The sequence below is a fragment of the Tympanuchus pallidicinctus genome, unplaced genomic scaffold (genome assembly GCF_026119805.1).
Source record: "Tympanuchus pallidicinctus isolate F22 unplaced genomic scaffold, pur_lepc_1.0 scaffold1, whole genome shotgun sequence".
Taxonomy (NCBI): domain Eukaryota; kingdom Metazoa; phylum Chordata; class Aves; order Galliformes; family Phasianidae; genus Tympanuchus; species Tympanuchus pallidicinctus.
Genome location: NW_026294618.1, coordinates 100,257,634 through 100,285,458, shown reverse-complemented (window position 1 = coordinate 100,285,458; position 27,825 = coordinate 100,257,634). Strand labels below are relative to the sequence as shown.

Sequence of the window (27,825 nt, the reverse complement as noted above, 5' to 3'; positions counted from 1 at the left end):
TTTTATGATGATTTTTTCTAATGGAGCACTAATAGAGCATTACTAAAACTTCACCAAATTAATCATGTATGGGACAAAGATTTTGTGTATGGGATGTTGTTTTTCAAGGCCGTGACAGTTGTATGCTATCTGAAGGGTTATCCTTAATGGCACACTTCTGTTCTGGCAAAAGATTACATGATTTGAATAATTCTCTCAATACAAAAAGAAAAAAAAAACATTTTATTGAAAATTTCTAAGAGAACACAAGAAATGGGAGCTAAAGCAGGAACCTGGCAAAGAATGGGTGCAGAATTTTAGTTTTTTAACAGTTACAATTCAAGAAAAAAAAATAAGGCTACATAAATCCATATGAAACACTATAGCACATAAAAACTATAAGATAAGAAAATGGTACTTCTTGCAATCAATTGAAAAAAAAAACTACTTCAAGAGCTGCATCCTGTTCTCACATCCTTCATGGTGTAACTTTTGTTCTGGAAATGATTTCATTCACGAAACTGTTGTTCTTTGCCAACACATCAGCTCTCAGCTGCTTCAGCTTGGTTTTGATGTCTTCTTCTGACATGTCTGTCAGGGGCAATGCTTTCACTTGACAGAGAAAATCCTGAATGATCTTTTCGCCTTCCTAAAACAGAGTGAGGGAAAGGATGGGAAAAAGAAAACAGAAAGAATTGTTACGCTGCAAGCAGGATATTTCCAAATTACACCAAAAATACAAAGTCCTGTTCAGCATCAGGAGCTTTTCACAGACAAAACCACATTATTTTTGCACTTGCTATTATGTATAATTCAGTTATACTGTTTTTGGGAGTTCTTTCCCCATTCTGTCCATAAGCAAAAACTATGACAGAGACTAATTTTAACACTGAGAGCTCCTATACATGTTTCACATTTAATTCCATCATGTAACCACATCAGGAAAAGATTGCTAGAGCAGTCATTGCTTGGGAGAGGCCATGTTACTTTTTGGATGAACTGTAAATCCGAGTCAACATTTCCATATGCAAAAAGATAGAGCAAACTGTTACCAAGCAACTGCAGAGTGGCTGTCACCACTGAGAAGAGATGCTAATTAAGCTTCATGCATATGCTTTTACACAAATAGGCGAAGTACAACTTCTAAACAGTTTGATTAGTGAGAACAAACATGTCAATGGACAGTGTTCAGGATTCCTGTATCAGAAACAATTTGGCCAGAACACAGATTTCTGCTTGGTCCTCTGTGTTTTCTACGGTAATACAAAGCATTTGTACTTTGATTTTAATATTTAGAACTGAGGCAGAATGCTTTCAGTGCAGAAGGCTCCAAAGCACTTGGAAATACAATAGCACGGCTGTCTCCTTGGACATGATGTGAACAAAGGCAGACAAATTGCGTGGAAAAGAAAGACCTCTAACGCTATGTGCCTCCACAGTTTATGATCTATTATTTACTATCAAATACATTATGAACTGTCAAAGAATAAAACATGACACTGCATTTGTCACAGCATTTGCCACACCTGTTTAATTTATAATCAGTTTAAAATCATGCAGCCAGATCCAACTGAACAGGAAAACACTTCACTGTGACACCTCGCAAGTTGGAATATTGGTCACAGCGCTGCTGATGCAGTTGGAGGGAACTTCCTAACCCTGCTGGCAGGACAAACCAGAGATCATTGGCCAGTAACATAAGATTCTTACTGAGCCAAGAACACGTGTGGACCACCAGAACTGAAAATAAAGGAGCAGCCTCTGCCTAAAGCAAAGTGTTTTTAAATGTACAAAGTGCTTACAGAAGATCAGCACTTCAAGGCTTCCACATAATGGAGCGTTACCAAGGCTGCAATTGTTCTATAAAAATGATAAACGAGTTACAAGGCCGCCAAGTTCTCAGGCCAGAACTGAGATCTGTTACCAGATTCTATATGCTTCTGTTAGGAAAGGCACAGACAGCCTATCAGGAAAAGGCAAAGCAAGTAGTTGGACAGCATGTGCTCTGGGGAAATCTGAGTCCTAAAGCTATTTTCCTCAGGCTACCCCATGTAAACGGGAAAAAAAATGCTGTTAGTAAACCTCTCTTTCTCTGTAGCATTTCTTGGCTGCTGGCTCTCCTTCAGATTCATTGGGCCTGCCAATGTCTTGAAACTCCTCCAGCTCCAGTGCTTTCTCTCTTGCCCTTTCTATCACATGTTTTGGGAAAGCTGCCAACTCTGCTACATGTATTCCAAAACTCTGGTCACAAACACCTGGGTGGAGAGAAAAACAACCTGTGAAGAATTCTCAAGAAACAACTGGCCTACACAGAGATTATACAAACCAATATGTAATAATTTCTTGTTCTGAAGGAGCACGTGTGTGATGTGTGGTTTGGTTTTCACAGTACTCTTTGCATTTCGTTTCTGGGCTATATACGATTTGATAACAGATTAGGAATATGCTCTCATTAAACTAAGATCTCTTAGAACAGTAACAGAGCTACAGAAGTCCTTGGAGGAGAAAGGGAAAATTCTCCAGGCAGAACAAATTTCCCTTTAGCACATGAATGAAAGTGAACAATATTTTTTTTCATTAAAGCGCTTCAGCACAATGTGTGGAAAATAATCATCTGCACCATTTATAAAAAGATACAAGAAGTGCATTGAGACACGTATATAAAGATGCTCTGGTGCTTTCTCAATCCTCCTCCTCCTCCTCTGCGTCAGCACCACACAGCTTCCCAGCTTCCAGGAAGAGTTTAATTATATCAAAACCTTTCATCTCTCAGTTTGCACTTACTTCAATTAATTCCCCGTTCATCAGACTGGGTTGAGAAGGAAAGTTCTCACACTTGCTCACAATATGTCAATTATACACGGTTACATAAAACCATTTTCACTTCAGTATCAAAAGCCATTCTTTTATATCGCCATCGTTTTCACTGGCCACCCACAAATATTACTCTATCCTTTTAGTTCTGGTCTCCAGCAAAAAGTTATAATAAATTAATTACACATTTTAAATGACAACTAATGACCTGCTAAATGCTGGGTAACTGAAGAAAAGACAAAGAAAACAACAGTACTTAGACCTTTTCTGCTTCACTAACTGTACTCACTCAGGTTTGTTTTGTTTTTTTAAAGAAAATTACTATTTTTAAGCAGACATTTGTTCTCTTGATTTTGCTTTAACAACACACATCTGCACAGACAAAGTTAGCTCCAGTTTCTGCTGATAAAATCCTGGAACTGAGGCTTGGAGGACTGTACCCAGTTTTTCTGTCATACATGAAGAACGAAAAGCAGAAGGAAAATACTCATTTCCTTATCGTGCACTTTGGGTTTAGTTTTAGACATTGCAAATCAAATAAAAGCTGTTGTTTGTTTCAAAACACAACTGCATGCGAGCTGCCTCCTCTTACATCACTGCTCCAACAAAGTAATCCTTCCAAAAAAGAAAAAGCACAAAACTGAAATCAGAACCTTATACAAAAGGCAATTTGTATATCCAAATTATAATATACAATTATAATATACAAATACAATTCAGAACATGTATTTGAAGATGAAGATTTCATAACATCACATTTGATCTGATAGAGGTTTTAGTAGATACTGCGCTCAGTAGCACATCCAAAAAACTGGACTAATGAAAAAACCAACAAAACAACACTTCAAGCTCCAAGAAGAGACGTGAAGGACTAAAAGTGGGAGAACTGTTCAAAGCAAAATATGAAACATGGCTTCTAGAAGGGGTGAATGAATATAGGTCAAAAAAAAGAAGGAGAGGACTGAAGAGCCAGGGCCACCAACTCAGACTGACCAGGAACAAAGTTTGTACATTGCCTAGAAAACTGCATGTACAGAAAGGAGAACAGAGGCCATTTAAGATCTCAAAAGAGAGAGCCCACAAGAAGAGAGTTAAGAAAAGAAGACAGCAGCAAGATCTGAGATTCTCTGCTGAGCTCTAAGACAGCAGCACTTCTGCTTGTTCTTTTATTGCTCTTGCTCAGAGCAACCTCTTAGCTTTAGAGAACAGTGTCTGAAAGCTAATTGCAAGACTGCAACCAGAGGTGAGTGTAAAATTAGCAGCTGTTCCACGAGTAATCGAAGGGCAACTATTATTCCATGGATTCAAAAGCAGAAGCAAGCTACTTGTTATTTTATTATAATGTCATTTCCTAAAAACTAAAGCATGCAACTTTTCTAATACCAAACTACTGCACAAATTGAGCAATGACTTTCTTCAGTAACTCTAATAATAATTAAAAAAACATTATTGAAAAAAAGCCAGCAGAGAAAAGCTGTATTCATTTCCTTTGAAAAAAAGAAAACATTCAAGGAGGATAAGACCTTTCTGTAAATTTACAAAAAATAACTCAATTCCAAAAGGAATCTAGGAAAACAGAAAAGAATATTTTGGAGCCCTTCTTTCTGCCCTTGAAAAAGAGCAACTACAAAAGCATTCATTTGAGTGTGAGAAATAACACAGAACTCTTAACAGGTAACCATCACCATCACCAGCTGTGTTCAAAGATGGCACAGAGCCCCTGCCATTCACATTACCTTATTATCTATATTATTATAAAGAGCACCTCGGCACGTCCACTATAAAACCTAAGCTTGGAGTACTGCACATGAAATAACTCTTCGTGTTCCTTTCCACTAATATTTCTGCCTCCCTCTTTCAGGGAGGAATGCAGTCACCATTGTGGCCGTTGGTAGTCTTACCTGCCTTGACACGATACAGCATCGTCAGTGTGTCGTCACTGGTGAGAGCAGTAACATGTAGGTTATTTACTGTTGGAACTTGATCAGCGAGAGCTGTCAGTTCATGAAAGTGTGTAGCAAACATACAGAAAGCACAAATTTTGCTCGCAATGTATTCTGAAATAGCCCACGCCAAGCCAAAGCCATCGTAGGTCGAAGTTCCTCTTCCCAGCTCATCAATAATTATCAAAGAGTTTTCAGATGCTGTCCTAAAACAGAAAAGAATTAAGTTTGGGCAAAGCATAAACTCTGGATACTGGATTACCACAAATCATACTGTGGAGCACAACATCAGGCACAAGACAACAACAGTTTACATGAACATCATATGAATAAAGTACACATAGTGTCACAAATTATTCCTAGTTAGAGCCTCTTTGGCCCACCTAGACTTTGGCCTCCTGGTAGCAGCTGTGTCAGTAGGCTACTTCAAGAACTTGCAGCCCTACGGTAAAGGACTTGAGGTCTCAGATCCTAAAAGAAAATCTTAAGATGCTAAAAGAAAATGCTAAGATGTAACATTCTCAGAACGCATCCTTTCCAATCAACACCAACCAAATGAAAGAAGTGCAGGACTTACCTAAGGATGGAAGCAGTTTCCAACATTTCAGCCATGAAAGTAGACACACCTTTCAGCTGACTGTCTCCAGCTCCTACACGAGCCAGGATACAATCCACAATGGTTATTTCTGCAGAGTCGCAGGGTACAAAGCACCCAATTTGGGCCATAAGAACAATGACTCCTGTCTGTCGGATGTACGTTGACTTTCCACCCATGTTAGGGCCTACAGAAGAAATTTTGCAAAGGAATTTAAAACCAGTATCTTTTACCATTCAACACTCCTTTTAAAGGAAAGCAGGCTGTTGAAAAAAACAAAAACAAAAACCAACACATAAACTTACTCTTTTGTTGGGAGACAAAAGACTTGTCTAACAGGTGCAGCTAGGAGGGCTACTACTACTAAGGGTTACTGTTTTGACAGGCATTCCTTTCTTTTCTTTCTTTTTTTTTTTAAGAGAAGGGAAGAATGAAAGGTTTCATAAGTTCTGTGAGTTTTCAGAAGTGTAAGCAGTCATCTAAAATGCACGTCCATACTTAAAACTAACAAGCTTTCATTGTAAAGTCACCAGTATTGCTGCTTAAGAACAAAAATAATTTGCTTTTACTTCAAACAACAAACACTACTTGTCTGCAAAAATGAAGCAGTTTACTTAACAGACTGGGTTCAAGCTTAAATTACAATCTAAAGGGATTCTGAATCATCAAAAACATACATTTTGCAATTAGAACTTAACTGAAGCACAAATGAAATAAAAAGTGCTTTCCAAACAAACTGATAATTAAAACCAATTTTACGCTTTTGCAACCAGAAAAACAAGAGTGCTGCCATGCATTTATTCAGATTCTTAGTTTTTCTTTTTGATCGTTTTAGAAGTGTTCATTAATCATTCTCTAATTTCAGATCTTTGCTACTCAGAATGTGTTAAGCATATCTGAATGGAAATTAAAATTCAATTAAATGTATAAACACTAAAAAGGTTTTCCTGTAGAGTAAAATTCTCTTAATTTCACCAGAGATTAGGAGGAGAAAAAAAAAAGTATGGTCATTAAAACATGCTTGGCATTTTAAATTGATGAGCACGGAACAAAGAAAACATTATCAAAGTGGGTGTTCAAAATCTTGCCTACAGCAGATGCCTACATGATGACTACAGTACAACTGATGCCTCATGGAATTTTCCAATTCACTTCAGTAGGGTTAGGCTCTCCAGCTCCTGAGGCTGTCTGGCTTGCGAAGGGACAGTCAGTAAAACAAAGAATACATGTAGTGAGGATGAGTTTTCTTACTTCCTGATATCCCAGCAGCCTCCCTCTTCTTCCCAAATAACTATTTCTAAATTAGTGACCAACTTCTCAAATAGTGCACACCGTAATGACAGTCGTAACAACTCACTCCATGACTGGTAGTTTGGAAGATATCTTTATGTCCGTAAGCAGGAGGAATAGGACAAGAACTTTGTAGACAGATACACACATATATGTATATACATATATAAGCAATGCTCACTCTTTATTATGTAGAATCATTGAATCTGCCAAACTGAAGGGACCCGTAAGGATCATCAGCACCAACTCTTTGCTCCATACAGCACTGCCCAAATATCAGACCATAGAACACATTCTTCCCAGTTAAATCTCAGCCCATGTAGAGACACATGAATAAGCTGCTCACCGCTCCCACTTTCTTGATTACAGCAATTATTCTAACATACCTTTCCCCCCCTCCCTTCCCCTTTGTTTCAAAAGGCATCATTATTGGATATACTTGAAACATTTAAAACCTAAGTATTAAGCAAAAAAAAGTAACATTTACCAGTAATAATGTGGAACATCTGCTTGCCCTTCTCAAATGTAACATCATTGGGGATGAAGGCCACCTCATCTTGCACTTCGATGCAAGGGTGCCTGGCACCTTTCAGCACAATCCTTCCTTGTCCCTTTTCCAGAATGACAGGACGAACATACGGCACTGGGGCTGCATTTGACACGTGAGCAAAACTGACAATTGCATCTAACTGAGCTATTACATCATTCATGGTCTGGATTGGCTCTGCATAACCTGTTTTTGATTACAGAGAGACAAATTCAACACAGTTAGAAATGTGAAAGAGGTGACGGACAGGGAGCTATAGAGGTGAAACATCTCACATCTGCAATAGGAATGCGTATATAGGAAGAGATGAGTATTGACCTGCAGAAAGAATCCTATCTGTAGGAAATGCATTCACTATTCCAACATTATTTCTTGAACTTGGCTAGGTATAGATCATTCAGAGGACTTCCAGTCACTTTCATTCAAGAATTACAAATCAATCCAGTCTTTTTAATTAGTCTGTCTTCACAGGAGGAAAAATGCGTTTTTTTCCCAAGACTTATACACTTGCAAGTCTGTTACTGCACATCACAAACCTTAAGCAGCAGCAAAATACTTTTTCTCAAACATACTTGGTATTTGCAGATGATGTACTGTGGCTACTCCTACTATATAATACTCAATTTCCACATATTATATGTATACAAACAAACTTAACTTTCCCACCCACAAGCACCACTTGAAAATCACCCAGACACACACACTAAAAAAGTCTTTTGCAGTATACTGGCAAGTTCCCTAAAAGGTCAAAGATTTCCAGTGTAACTTACAATGAAATACAATGAAATACAATGAAATCTTCTTGCATTCTCTTAAAAAGTGCTTTCCTATCTATAATACGTTTGGCCTTTGCTTCATATTAATTAGTGCTTTCACTTTCCACTTCTCCTTTCAAAGACCTAAGACCTGTTCTGCTGGATCTTGTGCCGCTGGGAGACATAGTATTTACAAATCCTCCTGACTGACATTCCCTGGTGTGTCTTCTCCTTTTGGAAAAGGATGGCAAAGAATACCCTACAGGTAGGCAATCTTAGAACAAAATACAGGAAAACTAAGGAAAACAATAGTTGTTTATTGTGCCATATAATCAGTGATTAATTCGTTCTTCTGTGGCATAATATTTTTTCTTCACCATCCTTCACAGCCCTGAGGTCCCTCAGTTCCTTTGTTTTTTTTACCCATTCTGCCTCCTACTGTTAGACTGGGGATGCCTACAGTCAGGGAGGGAAGAGGATGACAGATGTGGCCTCTATGGACATATTTTTGTCCCTGTTATGAGAGAAGCATTTGCATGTGCCCCATCACTGCTTATCTGTAGCAATTCCAGGGAAAGGTCTGACCATAAGACAACGTATTTCACACTTTCAACAACAGACTAAAGGCCCCAAACAAATTTTTCACATTCTTTAGGGAAGGTTAAGGTCCTTCTCTGCAGAAGGGCTTACAGAGTGACAGCAATGCTGCTCCTCCCAGCATTCCAGACTGCCATGCATATCAACAACAACATATTCACCTGAAGCGATGTTAATAATTTCCTTAACAATTGCATCCTGAGCCTCTTCGTACTCTTCTCTGTTCTTTATGTAATCCTCATTGATGGCACTCAGCTTGCTGTGAACAAAATGGCAACATTTAGAGGTTGTCATGTCCTCTGCTCTGTGGCCACCTCCCAGTAAACTCACTTCTCTAATGGTAACTGCAGTAACTGCTACACCTGAAGTCACAGTTTCATTGTCTGTCTGAGACAGACCATGTGTTAATTGCTGCTGTTTTAACCACTCCATACAGGAAGCAGATATAGACAAACTTGTCTCCAGTCTGAAATCCACCTGGTGGTTGATTAGTAGCAGCATTTTTGGGGGTTGACACTATTTTTGCCTCGATTTACACCCTGGATGACGGAACTGAACGCACTTTCAAATGCATTCTCAGCAGTGCTGTGAGAACCACGTTAAGATCAGCTGCCGCTACACTGTGGGACAGGGCTGCTTTTCCTTGGGTTAGACCAGAGAAGAAGGTGGACAAGAATTTCAAAACACAAGCAAATACAAAGTCCTGCATGTGGGATGAATAACTCCATGTCAGAGAACAGACCAAGTGTGGTCCAGATGCCTACAAAACAGCTTTACATAAAAGAGCTGGAGATACAGGGAAGGAAGCCTGCTTTTTCAATTTGGAAAGGAGAGGCATCAAATTCTTCTTGCAGGTGCAGAGAAAAAGAATGATACTAAGCACTCAAATCACAACGTAAATTCTCATTACATGTGATAAGGAGGCATTAAGCACTGAAGCTCATGTCCCTTCAGGCTATGGAAGATGCTTGAAGAACAGACAAATGGACACAACATTGAGCCACCTCATTTAACTGTGAGATTGCATCTAGCTTCAAAGGTGACTCTGTTCTAATAGAGGGAATGGACCAGCTAAACTCAAGAGATCCTCTTAAGTTTCGTAGCTTCATAGAATAGAATGACAGAACATCCTGAATTGAAGGGAACCACAGTGATCAGTGAGTCCAACCCTGGGCTCCACACAGCACCACCCAAACCCTATGACTGAGAGTGCTGTCCAAACTCTCCCTGAGCTTACAGAACCTCAGGCCACAAGTCCAATACTTAAGACCAACAGAGATTACAGCATAATTTGGAAAAGATAATTACCAACAAAACTGCTGCATGTCATATTTGGTGATAAACACAAATAGCTCTTCTCTTATTTCAGCTTGTAAAAGCGTCTGTATAAACACTCACACTGAATGCAATTACACGGGTAGGTGCAGCTAAAACAGATAAATTAGCCAAAGTCAGATGAACAAAAATAGCTAACAGTTGGCAAAGAAAATGAGGAATGCAGGCATGTGCTTTTAACAGACACTGCATGACTTCTCCTCAGTCTCACTCAATGTATCAATCTGCGAGCCAACCAAAAAGGTGAAAATTCAGCCACTCAAGATGTACAAGAAACTGCTTTGTGGAAAAGCTAGAGAGGAATAACTGCTTCTTTTGCAACAGGCTCAAAAGATTACCAGTATTACCTCATACCTGTTTGTGAATTTCACACCATTCTTCTGTGTATCAGTTATCTTGTACTTTGAATTGTTCCTAAGAACCTTTTCCTCCTTGCAAGTAATTCGAAAGTGGTGTCCAAACTGTGAATTTGACTCCAGTTTGATACTTTTACCAGCTTCCAAACCTTTTAGAGGAAAAGACAAAATAACAGATACTATTATCAAAATCCTTTTGGTTGTGCTGTTTCTGCTCAATAATCCCAGTTCACAGCCTCTCTAACATGCTCTTCAGTACACTTGTTCTGGTTCTGTACATACATGAGAAATACCTACACCTAGTAGAATTTTACTGTCTCCTTCCCTGCTCTTACCTTTGATATGCCCTCAAACTGCATATGGAAACGAGGTGCACCATTACTGTACTGCTACATACTCCCCAGAAAAATGAAAACCATTCACAGCATGCTGCAAGGACATTCTGCTTGCTGTTGTAAACACAGCGTGTACAGCCTTGTGATTCTTTTATTAACACATACTATTGCTGGTGGGATTTCTCATCCTTACACAGCCTTGCCTTTCCTTCTTTATATCTAGGTATCATGTTTAAATACATAAATTAAGCCCAGAAAACCCTGGGCTTAATTAAGAATGAGATGAGCTGCACGCAGTATACTGCAACATCAAAATATTCCGTAATACTACCCTAAACAAAAGCCAAGTCATAGCCCTGCAATATCTCAGTTGCCATTAGACAACACTGTAACAATTAAAGTCACTCCAAACTAAGGAAAATGATAAATAGAACAACAGAAACATCCCCCACCTAGTTACTCTAAGCCAGTTTTCATCACTTGGTCTCAAAATAATTAAATAAGGAGGTAAGAAATAAAGGTACTTCCATCCCCTACCAAGCTCTTTGGCTGCACTCTTTAATAAGGTCTGCATGTTTTCTTCCAGCTCATTCATCTTCTCTCGCAATTCTGTCAGGTTGGGATCAAAAGAAGCCTTTACAAGGAACTCATGATTCTCCACCTAGGGGGAAAAACGAAAAAACAATTTGTTCAAGTGAGGTGGCAATAAAAGGAATAATCTCCTTCACTGCCTACCTCCTCTGTGCATTTCACTCAGCCTGCTATTTTGGTTGTGGTTTTGCTGCGTGCCAACATACTGCAGTGATGTTCTCCAGCTGCTTAACCAGATATGTGGCCTCCACACATTTATGTGATTTTAGAGATCCCTCTGAATCCTGCAGACGTTGTGAAAGCAGCATAAACAAATTCATTCCCTGTTATGGCCCTGTTGATAGATCTGTTACTCCTATTGCCTTCATATCTCTGCAAAAAGAACAGCTATGAATATTTATGACAGAACGTACAGCAGAACATTCCTGCTTTTATAGGGCAGATCCTGGTTCTGAAACAGAAAGGATAAGCTGAAAATGCCAAGAATGCCAAGCCTTGTCATGACAGGTCAGACTAATAACCCAGAACTGATGACAGTCTGATACCTGGATATGTTCATTATGTGAAATAAGTAAATCTCGGTTCCAAGTGCTTCTCCATTTAATGAGGTGACAGTAAATGATTTGCAGACTCCGGTGCTATGTTGAGCTAGCTAATTAATTTGAAAAGCAAGTCCTTCTGTGAAAGGCCGTGCTCTTAGAGCTAAAATCAAAATGCTGCCTAACGAAAGCAGTAACAAATTCTGAAGTTGTCCCAACTTGAGGTGAAGGTTGGAGCAGATCATTTTTCACAGCCCCTCATGGATCTAAGAAATACAGGAATGGAAGTGACTGTTCCTCAACTTTGTATTTTTTTAAACAGCTAGGTAAATGAATAACCACATCCCACACTTTCTGAACTCCGATGTTTCTTTTTATATTAGAATGCTTACCCTGAATAGATTCCTGGCATAATGTAGTTGCTATGACAACCTGTCCTTCAATCACACTCAGAACAGAGCTCAGCGTTTTGTATGAATACCCAAACATCTAAGAGAAACTGAAAGCCAAACGTTCAAGTTTGAAGATTCCTACGCAGAAGGTTCCCTCTTCACAAAACCAATGTTGGTTTACCTGTAGCCATTTCAATTGATCCCAGTATCTCGAAGGAAAAACAACCACAAATTCAACAACAGGTCCTAGGGGCCTTGGTTAAAAATAACTGACTCTCTAACCTATGTAGAAGAACGACAAAATATTATTTAAGCTAAAGTTGAAAAGAAATGTGAAGAGCTGGGTGAATGCTGAAACAACTGCTTGTTTTAAAGAATACAGAGTTCCATCAACAGATGGTCTGTAACTGGTAGATAGCTATAAATGTCTGCATTAGCATACATGATCAATTACAGCCACGCGTCAGTCGAGCAGCCTTAAAGAGTGTAAAACACAGGTGATGAACACAGCACAAAGAAAGAAAAGAGTGTTCTTTCGTTTGAAAAAAATGCACGTTCAAAATTTTTTAAGGTCGGTGTAGTTTTCCAAAGTGCAACAAACTGCTGTTCCGACCCTTGGCACGCCGTCAGGTAGAGCTCATCTCTCTGCAGTCAGCACACATTGACATTTATGACAATCCTAAAAGCCCCCCAGTTTTCCAAAATGACTGAAGCATCTCGTCAGCAACAAACATGAAGCAGGTGTCTGAGCAAGCAGATGAAATAGCAACACTAGAAAAATGAGTGTGTTTTGAGTGCATCCTCCAATTCTCCAACAAAGATGATAAACTGCACCAAAAACTTTGGCACTGTTTCACTTTCAGTAACCAGACTGCCAAAAACAAGAAGTGTTCAGTTCTATACAACAACAAACCATTCATCTGTACCTATCCCTTCTTTCTGGTACAGATTAATGCTCCTTTCTTTGGCCAGTTTTCCTCTGGAACAGAAACCAGTTTTGCTTGCAGAATGAGTCCTGTCTGCAGTAATGTTTTATAAGTGCAGATGAGAGGCTAAATTAATTTCAGTGGCTTTTTCTCTATCAAGAAACTTCTTTACACTGCAAAGTAAACTTCATCTTTGTATCGAGGTCAGTCATTTTCCAAACAAACTGTTAGTTATGAAGACTCTCTCACCACACAAAAGCATGTCTCCTGAACTCGACAAAGCAGAGAAATATGTAAGAAGCTCTGGCTACATCCTAGATTTGAGACATCACAGTAACACTGAAATTATGAGGGGAAAAAAGCAAAAAAGTGGCAAAGTAACTTCCCCACTTGTAATATTGATGAGGTTTCTGAAAACAAGTGCCAGCATCTATGTAACCAAAGCACTTTTTCATTGGCCACATAGTTAGGATATTCCACTGTAAAGATTATTGACTCCTCACACATGCCATGACTAATCTAACAGTAACAACTTACACAGACGATCAATTAATTTACTGAGTGTGGAGCAGATTGAGAAGTTCAGTAAGAAATTTTAATAGCAAAGTAAACCTGTTCATCCATGCCAGCTCATACCTTATCCATATCCAATGTTGTTTCTATCATCTCCAGAAATTTTGAGAAGTCGGAGCGGATGTCATTAAGAGGTGTTATAAACACTGCCAATAACAACATCTGGTGAGCTCCTGTTAAGAACACGGAATATTATTCACAATATTTCACAACTTCACCAGAATTCATGTACCCAAGATAAACAGCACAACTATGGAGCTGAATGTTTTTCATTTTAAACCTAAAACATTTCTACAGTCAGCTAGGCAGCAAAAAGAAATATGGAAATCAACACTGTTCTACCAAGGGAAAATAAAGAAAAGCAAAATGACTTAAATTTGTCATTTTCATTGGACAAAAAATATATACAAATTATAAAAAGCACATGGTGCAAAAGAGAAACTAAAATGGAGTATAGCTTTACTGAAAGTGGATTGTGCCTGTGTACCACGAAGTCTGTCTGTCTTTGAGACAAAAAGAAACCCACAGACCTCATCTGGACTCCTCAATAGTGTGTCACACAAGATGCTAAAATACAAGATTCATGATTATACAGAGATTAAAAGGCAGATAAAGAGGACACCCATGACTTGCAAAAGATGAATGAGTTGGAAAGATATTAGCAGTACTGTTCCTCCAGGGCTTGTACAGGCATTAATCTTTTGAAGATGTGAGCATTAATGATATTAACATACAAACAAAAGAAAGTTGCTTGTGAAATTCACTAATATATGCAGTGTGCAAGATAACAGAGGAAACTGGAGAAAATAAATCAAAAACATAAGTAAACGTCCTTGAAAACGGAGCTAGCAGAAACAAAGCAAAGTTTACTAGTAAGTTTCAGTGTAGTTTCAGACAAAAAAGTGCTCTGAGTAAGGAAATAATCCACTGGAAATGGTAAGGAATGTAGAACAACGGTACAACAGTCAAGGAATGACCAGCACTACAGTGCATAATAAAAAAACAGGTATTTCCCAAAGTAATGAGGAGGTATTCATAAGATACTGTATATAACACGCTAAAAGTCCACCCAGAACACAGCACACAAATCCTGCATCCTGCATATTTGCAGGCTTGAAATTAAGTGTCAGTCTGAAATGAGAAGGAAGGTGCTTTGGCAGTTCTTAAAGATGGACGTCTAAGTACCTAGATTTTATGCCCAGCAATCTGAGTAATGAGAACTGCTTCCTTTTGCCAGCAACAGCAAAATGATTTGATGACTCAGTGTCCTTTCCTGTCTTATGCAGGTTTCTTATGTCTAAAAAATAAAAAATGGCCTTCACTCAGTACCCCACTCCTCAGCTTTCATCATCCATTAAAACAAACATCTCAACAAAGCAATGCTTCGTGCTGGGTGAAAGGCAATCATTGCTAATCACTGCGTGGTGCAGCTGCAGATGTATAGCTGCAATAACAGTACAACATTCCACCTATTTCAAATTATTTTAGAGATACTAGTGATGAATGCCCTACTAAGGCAGACTGATTCTGTATAATGTGTAGAAGAACGGGAACCTCTTGCAGTCTTGGAATTTATGCATACAGTGAGCTTAGTGGTTTTCTCTCAAAGCTTGTAAAATCTGACTGTTTTCATACCTCAGTGTTAAGACAAAGAAACTCTACTGATCCAAATGACACCTAACAGAAAGAGATAAAGACAGGAAGAGAGCATTTTGAAATGTTGATGATGGAAATCCAAGAGCTCCACACCAAGGCACAACCAAGCAGTCTGTACGAAAAAGCCAAAGGGAGAACACGACTAAGCCAACTCAGTGCAGCACGGCCCTTGTATCAAAATATGTACAAAGGTTTTTATATATTTTATTTATCTATCAGTTCTTCCACAGTTTTAAGATTTTAACTGCTTTTGGAAGAAGCAGGCAGTATCCAAAAAATACACTTAGTTCCCGATGAGTTTTTTAGAAGAGTCATTATTTGAAGACAGAAAATTACAGTACAGAAAAGTGCCAGCTACTGGATAACCTCACTCAGTGTCTGCTCAAATAGAGTAAGGGAGTATTTGTAACCATACCACTTCAAAAATTCTTAATCTTTAGGGTTTCAGTGCTTGATTTAAACAAAGGGATTGTCAACTTAGTTGCCTTCTATAAAAATATGAATTCTAGTAGGCTAGGACAGCTGTTGCTGTATTGAAGCACATTCCTCTTACGCTGATACCATCTTATCTTGCAACTTCTTGGTAACATCCAGAAAAGAAAATAGTAACCTTTGTATTTTGTAGGGTTGTCTGTCATAGCATTGAGCTTCCTACCACTGAAGATCAGTAGAAAACCTGCCACGTTATTCTCCATGGCAGGAAAACTTCCCTACTTCAAAAAACAAAATGCTCTTCAAATGACACCACTGAAGCTTAAACAACACAAAAAATATTGTAGTTACAACTCAAAACATATTTGAGAATTGTGTCTTCAAAAAAAAAAAACAACCATCGTATTGTATGAAGAGTTATCTTAACTGTAAGACATGTTAGACATGAGGAAGAACTTTTTCTTTCAGAGAGTGGTCAGGCACTGGAATGGCTGCCCAGGGAGGTGGTGGAGTCGTCGTCCCTGGCAGTGCTCAAGAGGCGTCTGGATGAGGAGCTGTGAGATCTGGTTTAGTGCTTGTGGTGGCAATGGTGATGGGAGGATTGGACTAGATGATCTTATAGGTCGTTTCCAACCTTGTGATTCTATGATTCAGTGATTCTATGATACACAAACATGTATGTGATAGTGCGTACTTAGATATCTTAGATACTTAGAGATAAGCCACTGCCAAAGACTACAGCACCCAGCACTCAACAGTCTGTTTTGTTTTTAGGTACCTGACTGGTATTTTCCAGCACAGTTCCAATTTAAATGCCTTAAGCTTTACTCCTGCAATAGAAGCATAGGGGATAAAACATAATCTTTGGAAATCTATACACTATTCCTTGGCAGTCTCAACGCATTATAAAACACTGAAAACAGGGAGTAGCATTACCTTCATATTTTTCTAGTGCTTGGACAACATTAGGCAGTTGGTTAATAGCTTGATACATTCGGTAACAGTCCTGTAAGGTTGCTGCTTGTCTCTGAAACCTCTTTGCTAGCCGGTTAAGATCTGGGAAGCGGCGCAGAAGGTCTTCTTGAAGGCCCTGACGCAGTTCAGTATCTGCCACAAAGGCTTCAACCAAATTCAACCTAATTAAGATTTAATGAGATGTAAGGGTGAGCATGACGTGGTATGCAATTCTTTTACATCTGCCATTACAACAACGGTTATAAGGAAGTTTCGGTCTCAGCAAGGATACTCGCACTGTGTCACGCTCTGTGAATTTTACAGCTGGGCATCTGATGAACAGCACTGAAGTGAAACCATTTCAAACTGCCAACATCTGTTCAGTAGGTATTTCAAAGCTCAGAATCTACTTGGAAATTAATGTCCCCTTGCATCATAAAAGTCAATGATCAAAATCTTACTCACTGCTCTATCCAACCACTTGGTCTGTATTTTGCTTTTCACGAGCTCACCTTTTTGCCTTTTTTTTCAGTTGTGCTTTTTTACATCATACACAAACAAACCTCTTTCATCCCACAATTCTCAGCTTGTTCAACAGCCTCCTGCAAAAGAACTTGTGAAAGGCATTTTAACTACCTAATTTATTCATATTTTTTGCCTTTGTCCACTACAATGACAGGTTCAAAGAGTTCAGATCTGCATAACACAATTTTCCTCTACCAAACTATGCTAATTAGACTAACATCTCATGACCTTCCTAGCACTGTTCTATTTTTCCCTCCTGTATTTGCCAGCCATACGCATAAGGTTGACAGGTTCATGTTCATTTTACAGAACAGGTTCCCATAAAGTAGGAATACATACAAGGCTGCTGAAGAGCTATGTTAAGGTAACACAAGCCACATCTAATGCTCACAAGTAATAAAGATATCAAGGGGAAGGGCTTTTTTGTAATACAAAGTTTATGGCTAAGTAAACAAAGAAAACATGGGAAGAAATCAAAGCAAAATGAAATCCCTGTTTCAAGACAGTTAGCTGTTCAAATGTGCAAATTCAAAATCTCAGGTGATATAAATCAAAACCAACACCAGTAGTACATACAGGAACAAGAACACTTCTAGCACTGCTCCAAAAAAGGACTGGATGGTTTTTATCAGTTTTTGATACTTGGATCCATGCATGAATCCATAAGATATCACTACTGCAGAGCAATAATTCAAAATCCCAAGTTCTGCCAGATGTTTTCATGGGAAATAACTGAATTAACACAAGGAAGAAAATATGTTAATAACGAAATCAAATGAGCAATGCACTGTTTCATGGGAGAAGCTCAGCTATTACTTTTAAAGAACATCTTGAAGGTTTAACTCCTCGTCCCCAGCCACAGAACAGTAGAGCCTTTTAAAGAGCTCACACCCTCCACCTGCTGAAGTCTTCCTATGACTGCAGAATAAGATCAGCTTTCCTGTTTAAGCATTCAAGCTAACTATAGTCACTTCTTTCAGAGAAATGCCACTTAGAAAAGCAGGATATTAAGGATATTCGTGGACATACTGAAAGAATCCAGCAGAGGGCCACCAAGACCATCAGGGACCAAGGAGAACCTCTCCTGTGAGGAGAATCTGAGAAAGCTGAGGCTGTTCAGCCTGGAGGAGGCTGGGGAGGAACCATCCACATCTATAAAACATGAGGAAAAGGCACAAAGATGACAGAGCCAGGCTCTGCTCAGCTGCACCCTGTGCCAGGGCAAGAAGCAATGGGCACAAACTGGAACACAAGAGGTTCTGTCTAAGCATTAGGATTGTGCTCGGGGGGTGACTGAGTATAGGAACAGATACACAAAGATGCTGAAGAGTCTTCATCCTTGGAGATGCTCTAATGCAGGTCCTGGGCAACCTGCTTTGCCTGAGCAGGGGGTTGGACCAGATGACCTCCAGAGGTCATTTTCAATCGAGGTCGTTCTACAATTCCTTAATCAAACACAGATTTCAAGCAAAATGTAATTACTGCAGTAATTATCATCCACCTTCTTTCGACAGGTTGAGAGCAAAACAATAGTATGACAGCAACACAATCACTTTTCCCTAAAGAAGAAATAAAAATAGCAATTTGATTATTTCTTGCACAAAGATCTGAAAACTGATTTGACATTTTTAACCAAGTTTCAGTTTAGTTTTGATTTCACTTGAGCCCCAAAATTCAGATGCAAGAGAAAGTGACTAAAAGCTTAATCCTTGTATTTACTATGCACCAAGCAATGGCTGTCAGGATGGAGTGAGAGAGCTGAAAGTACCAACAGAGATATACTGTGACAACCAATGCCACCTAAGAGATACAGATTTATGGTACTGATTGCTGATCCTTGACCTAGAAGACAAATGATACCAACAACACGAAGAATACAAACAGCTTTTATGCCCTCCTTCAGCTCAAACAGCAATGCAGTCTTTCCCATAGGTGAAGGTGTCATGAAAGAAATCTTTGTTTTTATTTACATCCTCATATTCTCTTCATACAAGAAAACCAAAAGTAAATTTCTAGCAGTGGAAGAATCTAAACTTTGTATTTGCTTTCAAATGCCTCAGATTGTGATGGAAATTTCTTCCTGAAGAAGTGACATGCCTGACATGTGCTCGACTTGCAGAGCTTTTAAGTTTCTAGGCAGTACTCACTGTCAACCTGTTTTAGAAGCAAAAATAAATGAAAAGACAGGCAATCTAAAAGTACTTTTGAAAGTAGTAACCATAGTTGAAGGAAATAGAGAGCATTAAAGAAGTGCTGAGAGCTTCAAGTTACAAACATTTTACTAGTGAACTCATAGGCTGTGACTTACAGAATGACAAAAGGGATGTTTTTCTAACATTCTAGAGGCTTATTGGAAACCCAGTGCCACTTACATTATCACTAAATGACAGCTTCTTTCATGCAAAACATTTATTGCACCATGACATGCATGACAAAAATCAAATCACACTCCTGTCTTACAGTTAGCTCAGGTTCAACCTGTGTTCCAGAACTGTCTCTGCAGGCACTAAAGGCACTCCCAATGTTTAGTTAAAGTGTGTTTTAATTAAGTTGTTTAGACAAACCTCCAAGCTGGTCACATTCTCCCCTCCCTTAGCAAGGATGCAGGCCACTAATTGAACTGCCTGAAATCAGTTTGCTGCTCTAGACAAGTACTGACCTGCACTTGCAAAAGTAGTGAAGGTCCTTTCAAAGATAACCAAAATGACTGAAGCAACACAGACTGCCTGCAGTACTTTGCAGGAACAGCTGTAGGTTAAAAAAGAACGCAAAAATAGTGAAAACCTATCACAGACCAACTGATGTGGGAAGGGAATTCAGGGCCTGTAGTCCCAGTTCTCACTCAAAAGGGCTGATATCAGTTGAATGGAATCCTACATTTGTGCTATGTGCAAACACAAGATATGTTTTATTTTTCTGAACGAAACAATGTTCACATTCAGCGTATTTTTTTTCCTCAAGATTGAACAGAAAGAATGCTACTTAACGTTCTCCCACGTATCTCAAACTTTCCAGTATCTAAAAAATAAACAAAACATACTGAAGTTGCTTTCTGTACTTCACTACAATCATTACCCAATAAATCCTATTGAGAATATGATCTGCACTTTCTGTCTCTGAAGCTACCTTTTAATTTCAGAGATATGCTGACTCCAAGAAGAGACAGGAGGCTCCATCTGAACAGCCATCTGAAGTCGCTGCATGGTGAAAGCAAGGCTGGACTGTGCATACCTGGGAAACCAGCCAGACACAGGCACAACACCATGCTTTTCAAGACAGACAAGAACCAGAACCCTCTATTCTCTTTGCTCTGGCTAGAAGCTGTTTGAGGAGGTAAACATTATGTTATCTAAAACATATGCACTACATACATTAATTTGTGATGCTACCATATCCTGTATTGACGGTTAATATGGATTAGTGACATAACATCCAGTTCTACTTATCCATAAATACCCTAACACACTGCAAGTTAAAAACTACTGAAAGTTAATCCATTTAGCTCCAAAAGATGACTTGCACCATCTACAGGTCTTAGCAGGGGGTTACAAGAGTCTGACTCCGAAGGTTTTGGAATTAACTGCCAGGCATCCAACTCTGGATAACCAAAACAACAGGCTTACTCCAATAAAAAGTCATCTAACATCAGTCAAATCTATGTGGTTTAGACTAGTTTGATGAGAGGTGTGCATCAGTGTTAAGTGGAGTGCTTTAACACATTCAAGCTAAGAAATAATCAGGAATCCATCTAGATGACAAAAGAACCACTGTTTTTCTATCTGGACCAAAAGTCAGGGTGTTTTCTTCTCAAACTATCTATATGCTCTAAATTATAGCATGTTGAAATTCTGAATTCTTAAATTCAGAAATAGAAAACCGCCCTGTAACCACAAATCTCTCAAAAGGTGTTTGAACTTGTAAATTCCTCTTATCAGTTCCACTAATGGTTTGTCTTATTATGTTTGTTCCTTATATTTAAATAAGTGCAGCCCTACACACTCTGAACAGCATTAAGATTGAGAGGGTAGTACATCAGCAGCTTTTGAGCAAAATGCACTGCTTTTATCTGCAGGCATTCAGACTGTGGCACAGCAATGCTGCTGAGTGAAGTGAAAGGTATGACTGTGTGTCCAGAAGCACAACAGACTGAAACTAACTACATTTCATGAAGCACAAGCCAGCTGATTTGGTGGCTAGATGAGGTACAGGAGGCTATCAATGAACTCTTTCAAACTCAATAATGGAATCCACCTTTGCAAGCTTCACTGATAGCTTAATGCTACTGAAGTGCTCCCTTCCTCCTTTAAATGCAGCTTTTGCTAAATACAGCCAACATTAACCATACAGAAGTCACATTTTCTGTCTACTGCCTCAACTTCATAAACAAAACATCATCTTTCTTCCAGACTTGCAGGACTTTTGGCACACAATAATGATCAAACAAAACTGTCAGAAAAGTTTAGATTTCCAACATTTACTTTGTTACAAGAAAACCACAAATGGGAGTAACTCACTTCAAAATCTTAAAATCAAGTTAACTGTATAATTAATGTTGGCATGGATTTTAGGATCCGAAACTGACAGAAGTAGAACATCCTGGGCATGTAATCAAGAAGTAATGATGAAAGCTTACTAACGCATGCAAAATTAAGATACAGCATTCGTTAAACCTGGGGACAAATACTTCCCAGGCTAGAAACATTTTAAAACATGTTTGGATCAAGTCACTAGGCATCATTCTGCAAATTACTTGAAAACACACATGAAAATATAAAATTATACAAATCTAGAAAGAAGATTTCTCCTTGTGTAGCTTCTTTAAACATTTGTGTGTCCAAGCTGAAATTTCTTTTGTGGCGTTACTGATCCATGTTAAAGCCCAACAACATAGCCAGAAATACCTGCACTGCCTTATCTGAAATACAAGACTGACAACGTATCAAAGTTAAATTCAGTTTTCTGGTTTATTCTGCTTTTTAAAGAAACAAACGGACTTCGAACTAACTTACCACTTACTTGAGCTGTACAATGTTTGTGTTTAGGTGATAGAGGACAGCTATATTTAAATATATACTTATATATGAGCTGTTTTGTAGGCTTTCTTTGTGTGGAGAATAACACGAAATGAGCATATACGCTCTGGGGGAGTAAGATGTTTGTAGTTTCCCTTCCTGAAGGACTGAGAACGATCCGTTCTATCTCAGCAGTGAGTTGTCAAATGCTGAAAAGCTTCGTACTGACTGATGCTGCTCTCTGCTGGTAGGGCTGACATGGGTGACAGGCAGCAGTGTGAAACAGCAAGGAAGATGAAGACCATATGTGGGCCACAGTATCCGCACAAGATACGGTAAGAGTGCCTGTTTCATACTAAGGGATTTGGCTTCTAGAAATACAAAGAGATCACTACTGCTTAATTTCTTTTTTCATTGGTAAACTGGAAATGGCATCAAGATACAGTGTGAAGTTAAAAAGCAGCACCTTAGCCTATAGCATGAGTCATCTGACCATATTATACTTCCTGCCTAAAAGGTTGTAATTGTAAATGATCTAATAGTCAGTAAGCATCTCATTGAGCAGGCTTTCTGTTCTGTTGAACTACAACAAAGTATAGCGCACAAAAACTCCAGCCACCATTTCTAAAAGTGAAAAACTGATTTCTTGGTTATAGTATTTTGCTTAAGGAAAAGGGACCTTCTATAAAACAGTTACAACTTGCATCAAGTCCAGCAAACGCGACAATTTTACCTTTCTTCAATTCTATTCTTGTCCATAAGCGGCTGTTTGATCCACTGATTAACCAGTCTTTGCCCTTGAGGGGTTCTGCATTTGTTTAGTAAACCAGCCAGAGACTGTGTATTATTAGCATTTTCCACAGAACTCTGGAAAGGAAAAGAAAAAGTTAAGTTTACTGACACCCACTGACTGGCAGTCCAGTTCACTGCTTCAAAACAGATCCATCTTTTCTGTATGAGACCCAGCACCATCAAAGAAGGCGCTGCATTAAGGCAGCTGCACTGCTTCCTAGAACATACCTACCCATTGGGTAGCATATTCTTTGAATAGGAGAAGTGGAAACATATCTAGATACTTGCTAGTTTGCCCTTTGTAAGGTGAAAAAACAAGGATCCCATCCATTAAATAAAAAAAAAAAAGCAGAATAAGACTATTCAGACTACAGCTTACCATAGTTTAGTACTGCTTTTGGCTTAATGTTAATTGCACTCAAGAGAGCCTTATGGTCATTTTTCTAGGATTTTTACTTGGTTGTTTTGCACAAACATTTGGGAAGCAAAAAAATCGTGTTTAACACTGACAAATAACAAATGACCTTGTTTCAACTCACAACTCTGAAATTAAAACCTCACTTTCTACACCAGAATGCCTACAATTAAAACAGTGTGTAGGGATTTAACCAGCAACAGATCTGGATGTCTGTAAATAGCTGGAACGTAGAACTAGCACTACAAGAGGACACTCAGCAAGAGGGTATATTGATGGTTTAACCTCCAGATAATGTATTTTAGAGTGTATTTTATTCATACCTTCAGTGTTCTGGACAGAATAGTGTATGAAAAACTCCTGAATCCAAGAAAGCACCACAAATAACCTACCCCAGCACATACAGTTTTGTATAATCAACTGCATCTGCTGCATCATCAGAACTTCACCTACATACTTCACACATTCAGACTTCTCCAAAAATGGCATGACTGTAGAAATTATTTTGGAGTTCCCTGTCATACCACACAACTACTGAACTCAACTCTTCCTCCATCCTCCAAACCTGCTCCTGCCACTGACTACAACCAAGGAAAGCTAATGCCCTCTCTGCACTGCCTAGCCAACTCCTCAGCAGCTGCAAGCAGGTTATCTCCAAGGCACTTCCCATTCTGCATTCTACACCTTCCTGCCACTCTTATGATCTTCTCTTCTGCATTCAAAGGCAAACAAGGGAACAAAACTGAACAAAGAGTGTTAACAGTTGCAAACTGTTTAAAACATACAAAACATGAGAGTAACTGAAAACAAAGCTAAAAAAGCAGAAGCTGACGTTATCAGGACGTGGGAAGCTGTGACTGTTTATCAAGCAGCTAAACAAGTATATTGCAAAACACAGATCAATCCAAGCATGCATTTCTTACCTGGAACAGGTTGAGTGCTTGGACAGCTGCATTGTCTAGAACCATATACTGACTAAGATCAAAAGTAGTCAGTTCGAATTGTCCAAAGTTAGAGTCATCTGACAGCAACTCCAAAAACTTGATAACGGCTGACAAAGATGAAACAGCAACCTGAAGATTAAAAAAAACAAAGAAAAAAAGAAAGAAAAGAAAAACACTGACCACCACATATTCTAGTTAGAAATATTCCTGAACCGTGGAGCATTTGATAATAAAGAAAATTACTAGAAATAGTCAAGCGAAGTCTCTGAGCTACGACAATTTCAACAGGGTTACAGGAGATTCATCACTTTTTTCTAGGGCACTACAGCTTCTTTCTAGGTAGGTGTAAGAAGAACAAACGAGGTACTTGCTTAATCTGATAAACAAAGATGTGAAGAGCACGCCACGCCAACTTGCCAAAGCTCTTATCAGGACATTTCTGGCCCAGGAACAGAAACAAGTTATAGCAGATAGATATCATGTATCATTTGAGGACATGGTTTCATGGTTACAGACAGACAGAGCAAGGATCTGATCTGGCTCACTGTAAGACCTTACACATGTTAATGCCAGCACAAAAGACAGTGAGTGTGATTACTGACTTGTTTGGTTATAAAGACTTCCAACAATTTTAAGCTCTTATGAAATCACACATATGATACAGGCACTACATATCATATCATATCATATCATATCATATCATATCATATCATATCATATCATATCATATCATAGAATGGCTTGGGTTGGAAGGGGACCTCAAGGATCATCAAGCTCCAACCTCCCCACTGCAGGCAGGGCCACCAACCTCCACATTTAATACTAGACCAGGCTGCCCAGAGCCCCACCCAACCTGGCCTTGAACACCTCTGGGGACAGGGCAACACACATCATATAACTGAGCTGTCAGATGATGTAAATCACAATAGCACTAACATAAACAGCACTCTGTTTCCAAATATGAGTTTTCCCATTATGCAAAATAATCAAAGGATTATATTTCAGCCCTTAGGTAGATTGATTATGAATAGGAAGCACTTGTTAGCAATCAATTTGTTTACCAGAGTTTACTACTTGAAAGTGATACATGATATCTCACATTCTTCCAGGACTCCTGGACACAAAGACTCATGCAGAGCAGAACTGCTAAGGGCTTCAGCAAGAATGCAGTTTAACACAATGCATACCCTCAGAGGTATGGGAATCCAGCACACAACAGGGTCAGGAAGGGTAGAGATCATCTTACAACAGGTGCACACACCACTCTGCTTCTAAAAAAACAGGGGCACATCAAACAGTGCTCTGGGCTCACCTGCTTTTCCATCTCTGGCAATGCTGCACTGTTCATTTGTTCTCCTTTTCTGGATTTTAACAAGCGATTGAGATCCTGAACAATATCCTTTGTCGTGAAATCTGCCTTCTTTCTGTCTGTAATCAGGATTCCTCCTCTCTGAATGACCTGTTTGCCATAAAATACAGTCACCAATTAATTTCAGTTTTCATTGGACAGCTGCTCATCACCTAGAAGCACACCCTGAGAGAACTGCTGCCCTTACCTGCCGCAGTTTCCCCATCTCTCCTGCAGTGTCTCCTCCTGGCAGCACACACTCCTTAGGTCCTAGCTGAACCAGCAGGGCTTCAAGGTTTGAGAACTGATCGTTATCTGGGAACTCACAGACGCTCAGTTTTCTCAGCGTAGTGTCCACATATCCTACTCCTATTACTCTTTGTCCATCAGCAGAAGACAGCTTCACCCCCACAACCCCGATGGCCATTGACATATCATTGTTGGCAAAGAGAACTTCCTCAAACTGGGCAAGATTTCCCGGAGAACCCTACATGCAGGAGAAATTTAGTTTTAAAAAGGTGTCAACACAGGATACACTTGTTAAAACCGAACAAAACAAAGAAGAATTGGTAAGAACAGACCATTAATACAAAACACAGCTTTTTAAACCATTTAAACATCATGTACAGAAAGTGAACTACCTCAGGCTTCTTCAGACCTGCAGCCTATGGCAAGGACACAGGATGAGCTCCTCCAGCAGCTGATAGCACAGCAACATACAACCAACTGCACAACTTACCATCATGCCACCAGAGGCAGTCACTGAAACTCCAAACTGAGGGATGCAGGAGTCATTTCTTTATCCCCTTCCCTCTTACCATCATACAGAAAGGTAGAAAATTGTACCTTGTATGCTAAATACCAGTCGTTCTCTTTGACAGATTTACTCCCTGCTTTATTCTTGTAAACTTCCACTCTGTAATGACGAACCAACAGCAAATCTCTCACAAAAGATTCAAAGTTCATTTTACTGAGCACAACACTCTCCAGTTTCTGATTTCCTATGGAAAGAAAAGAAGAGGGAGGGGAAGGGGGACTTGTAAGATGCTTGAATGTATTCATCACGTTTGTTCTCTGTAATTGACTCCCCCCAAGTTAGAATTTACAGCCTTCAGAACTGATGTTCGTCTGATACTGAAGATCACATAAAACCCTTGAAACGACACAAACCCGAAACGTTTCATTATTCACATTAGACATGAAGAAAGCTTTCAATCAGAGACACCAGATAATGCTGTTGTGGAATGTTTTGAAACCAAAGCTTGAAGACCCGGGCTTTCATCTCTCAACTGAGCAGCACCGAACATAACGCAGAAATGGGGCCCATACGCGTTTCCTGGTCTGGGAGGTATTCCAAACCCCATCCTTGACACTGTCACACTTTCTAAGATCTTCGCAGCTTTCTTCTTATGCAGCAGCCCATCACTCACGCCAAGAAGCGCAAAGCATATTCCAGTGCCATTCTCTTTCTATTACCACTGCATAAAAAAAGTTTCACTCATCACGAACCGGTTCCAATCAAGTTTATTAAGTATAAGCTCTGCAATATTAAGCTACTTGAGATGAACGATAACAGCAAGGTTTGCCTCTTCTGACAAACTCTTACATCTGATGTCTGCAAGCTCTACCTCTGCATACCAAAAGATTAACAAAAAGGAGCAAGAGGCAGATCGAGAAAATCTTGAGCAATGCATAATTAGACGTTATACCCTGCTGCAGTCCATCGTGAGTCAATCACGTACGAACAGGCGATTCGCACACGTGAACGTCACCATTGCGACCCAACGAACCACCCGCACTCGAGCAGTACAGAAACACAGAACCACAGAGGTTGGAAAAGACCCCCGGGATCTGCAGCCCGCAGCACAACGCCGCTCCTTCCTCCCGCCGCGCCCCACGAGCCGCCCGCCGCCCCAGCCCCGCACGCACCTGGCGCGCCCGCCAGCTGCCGGATGACGGCCCGCGTACGGAACAGCTCGCGGGCGGCCAGCCGCGCGTCCGCGCCATGGACCGAGTAGTAATCGCCGCGCTCGAAGAAGCGCACGGTGGTGTCCGGTTTCTCGAGCAGGGAGAGCACGGCGCGCACGAAGCCCGCCTCGGCCCCCGCGCCCTCCGGCCACACCGCTTCCCGCGGCGCCTCGGCCGCCATGCTGCCGCCTCCCGCCATCGGCCGCCGCGCG

The 27,825-nt window shown here is 39.8% G+C and overlaps 1 protein-coding gene and 1 long non-coding RNA gene across 2 annotated transcripts; one reads left to right on the top strand and one right to left on the bottom strand.

Moving 5' to 3' along the window:
* Positions 1 to 203: 203 nt before the first annotated feature.
* MSH2 (mutS homolog 2) lies at positions 204 to 27,825 on the bottom strand. The gene is made up of 16 exons (XM_052682129.1): positions 27,575 to 27,825; positions 26,492 to 26,646; positions 25,854 to 26,132; positions 25,610 to 25,756; positions 24,277 to 24,426; positions 22,880 to 23,013; positions 16,592 to 16,791; positions 13,631 to 13,740; positions 11,084 to 11,207; positions 10,210 to 10,360; positions 8,682 to 8,779; positions 7,109 to 7,354; positions 5,314 to 5,518; positions 4,695 to 4,942; positions 2,062 to 2,234; positions 204 to 628 (listed from the first exon to the last, which is right to left on the bottom strand). Exons 1-16 carry the CDS (start codon positions 27,810 to 27,812, stop codon positions 458 to 460), a joined length of 2,829 nt encoding a protein of 942 aa, XP_052538089.1. The 5' UTR covers positions 27,813 to 27,825; the 3' UTR covers positions 204 to 457.
* On the top strand, positions 8,082 to 22,481 carry LOC128080348 (uncharacterized). The gene is made up of 3 exons (XR_008206616.1): positions 8,082 to 8,188; positions 20,274 to 20,467; positions 22,398 to 22,481. It is a non-coding gene; the product is annotated as an uncharacterized LOC128080348 (long non-coding RNA).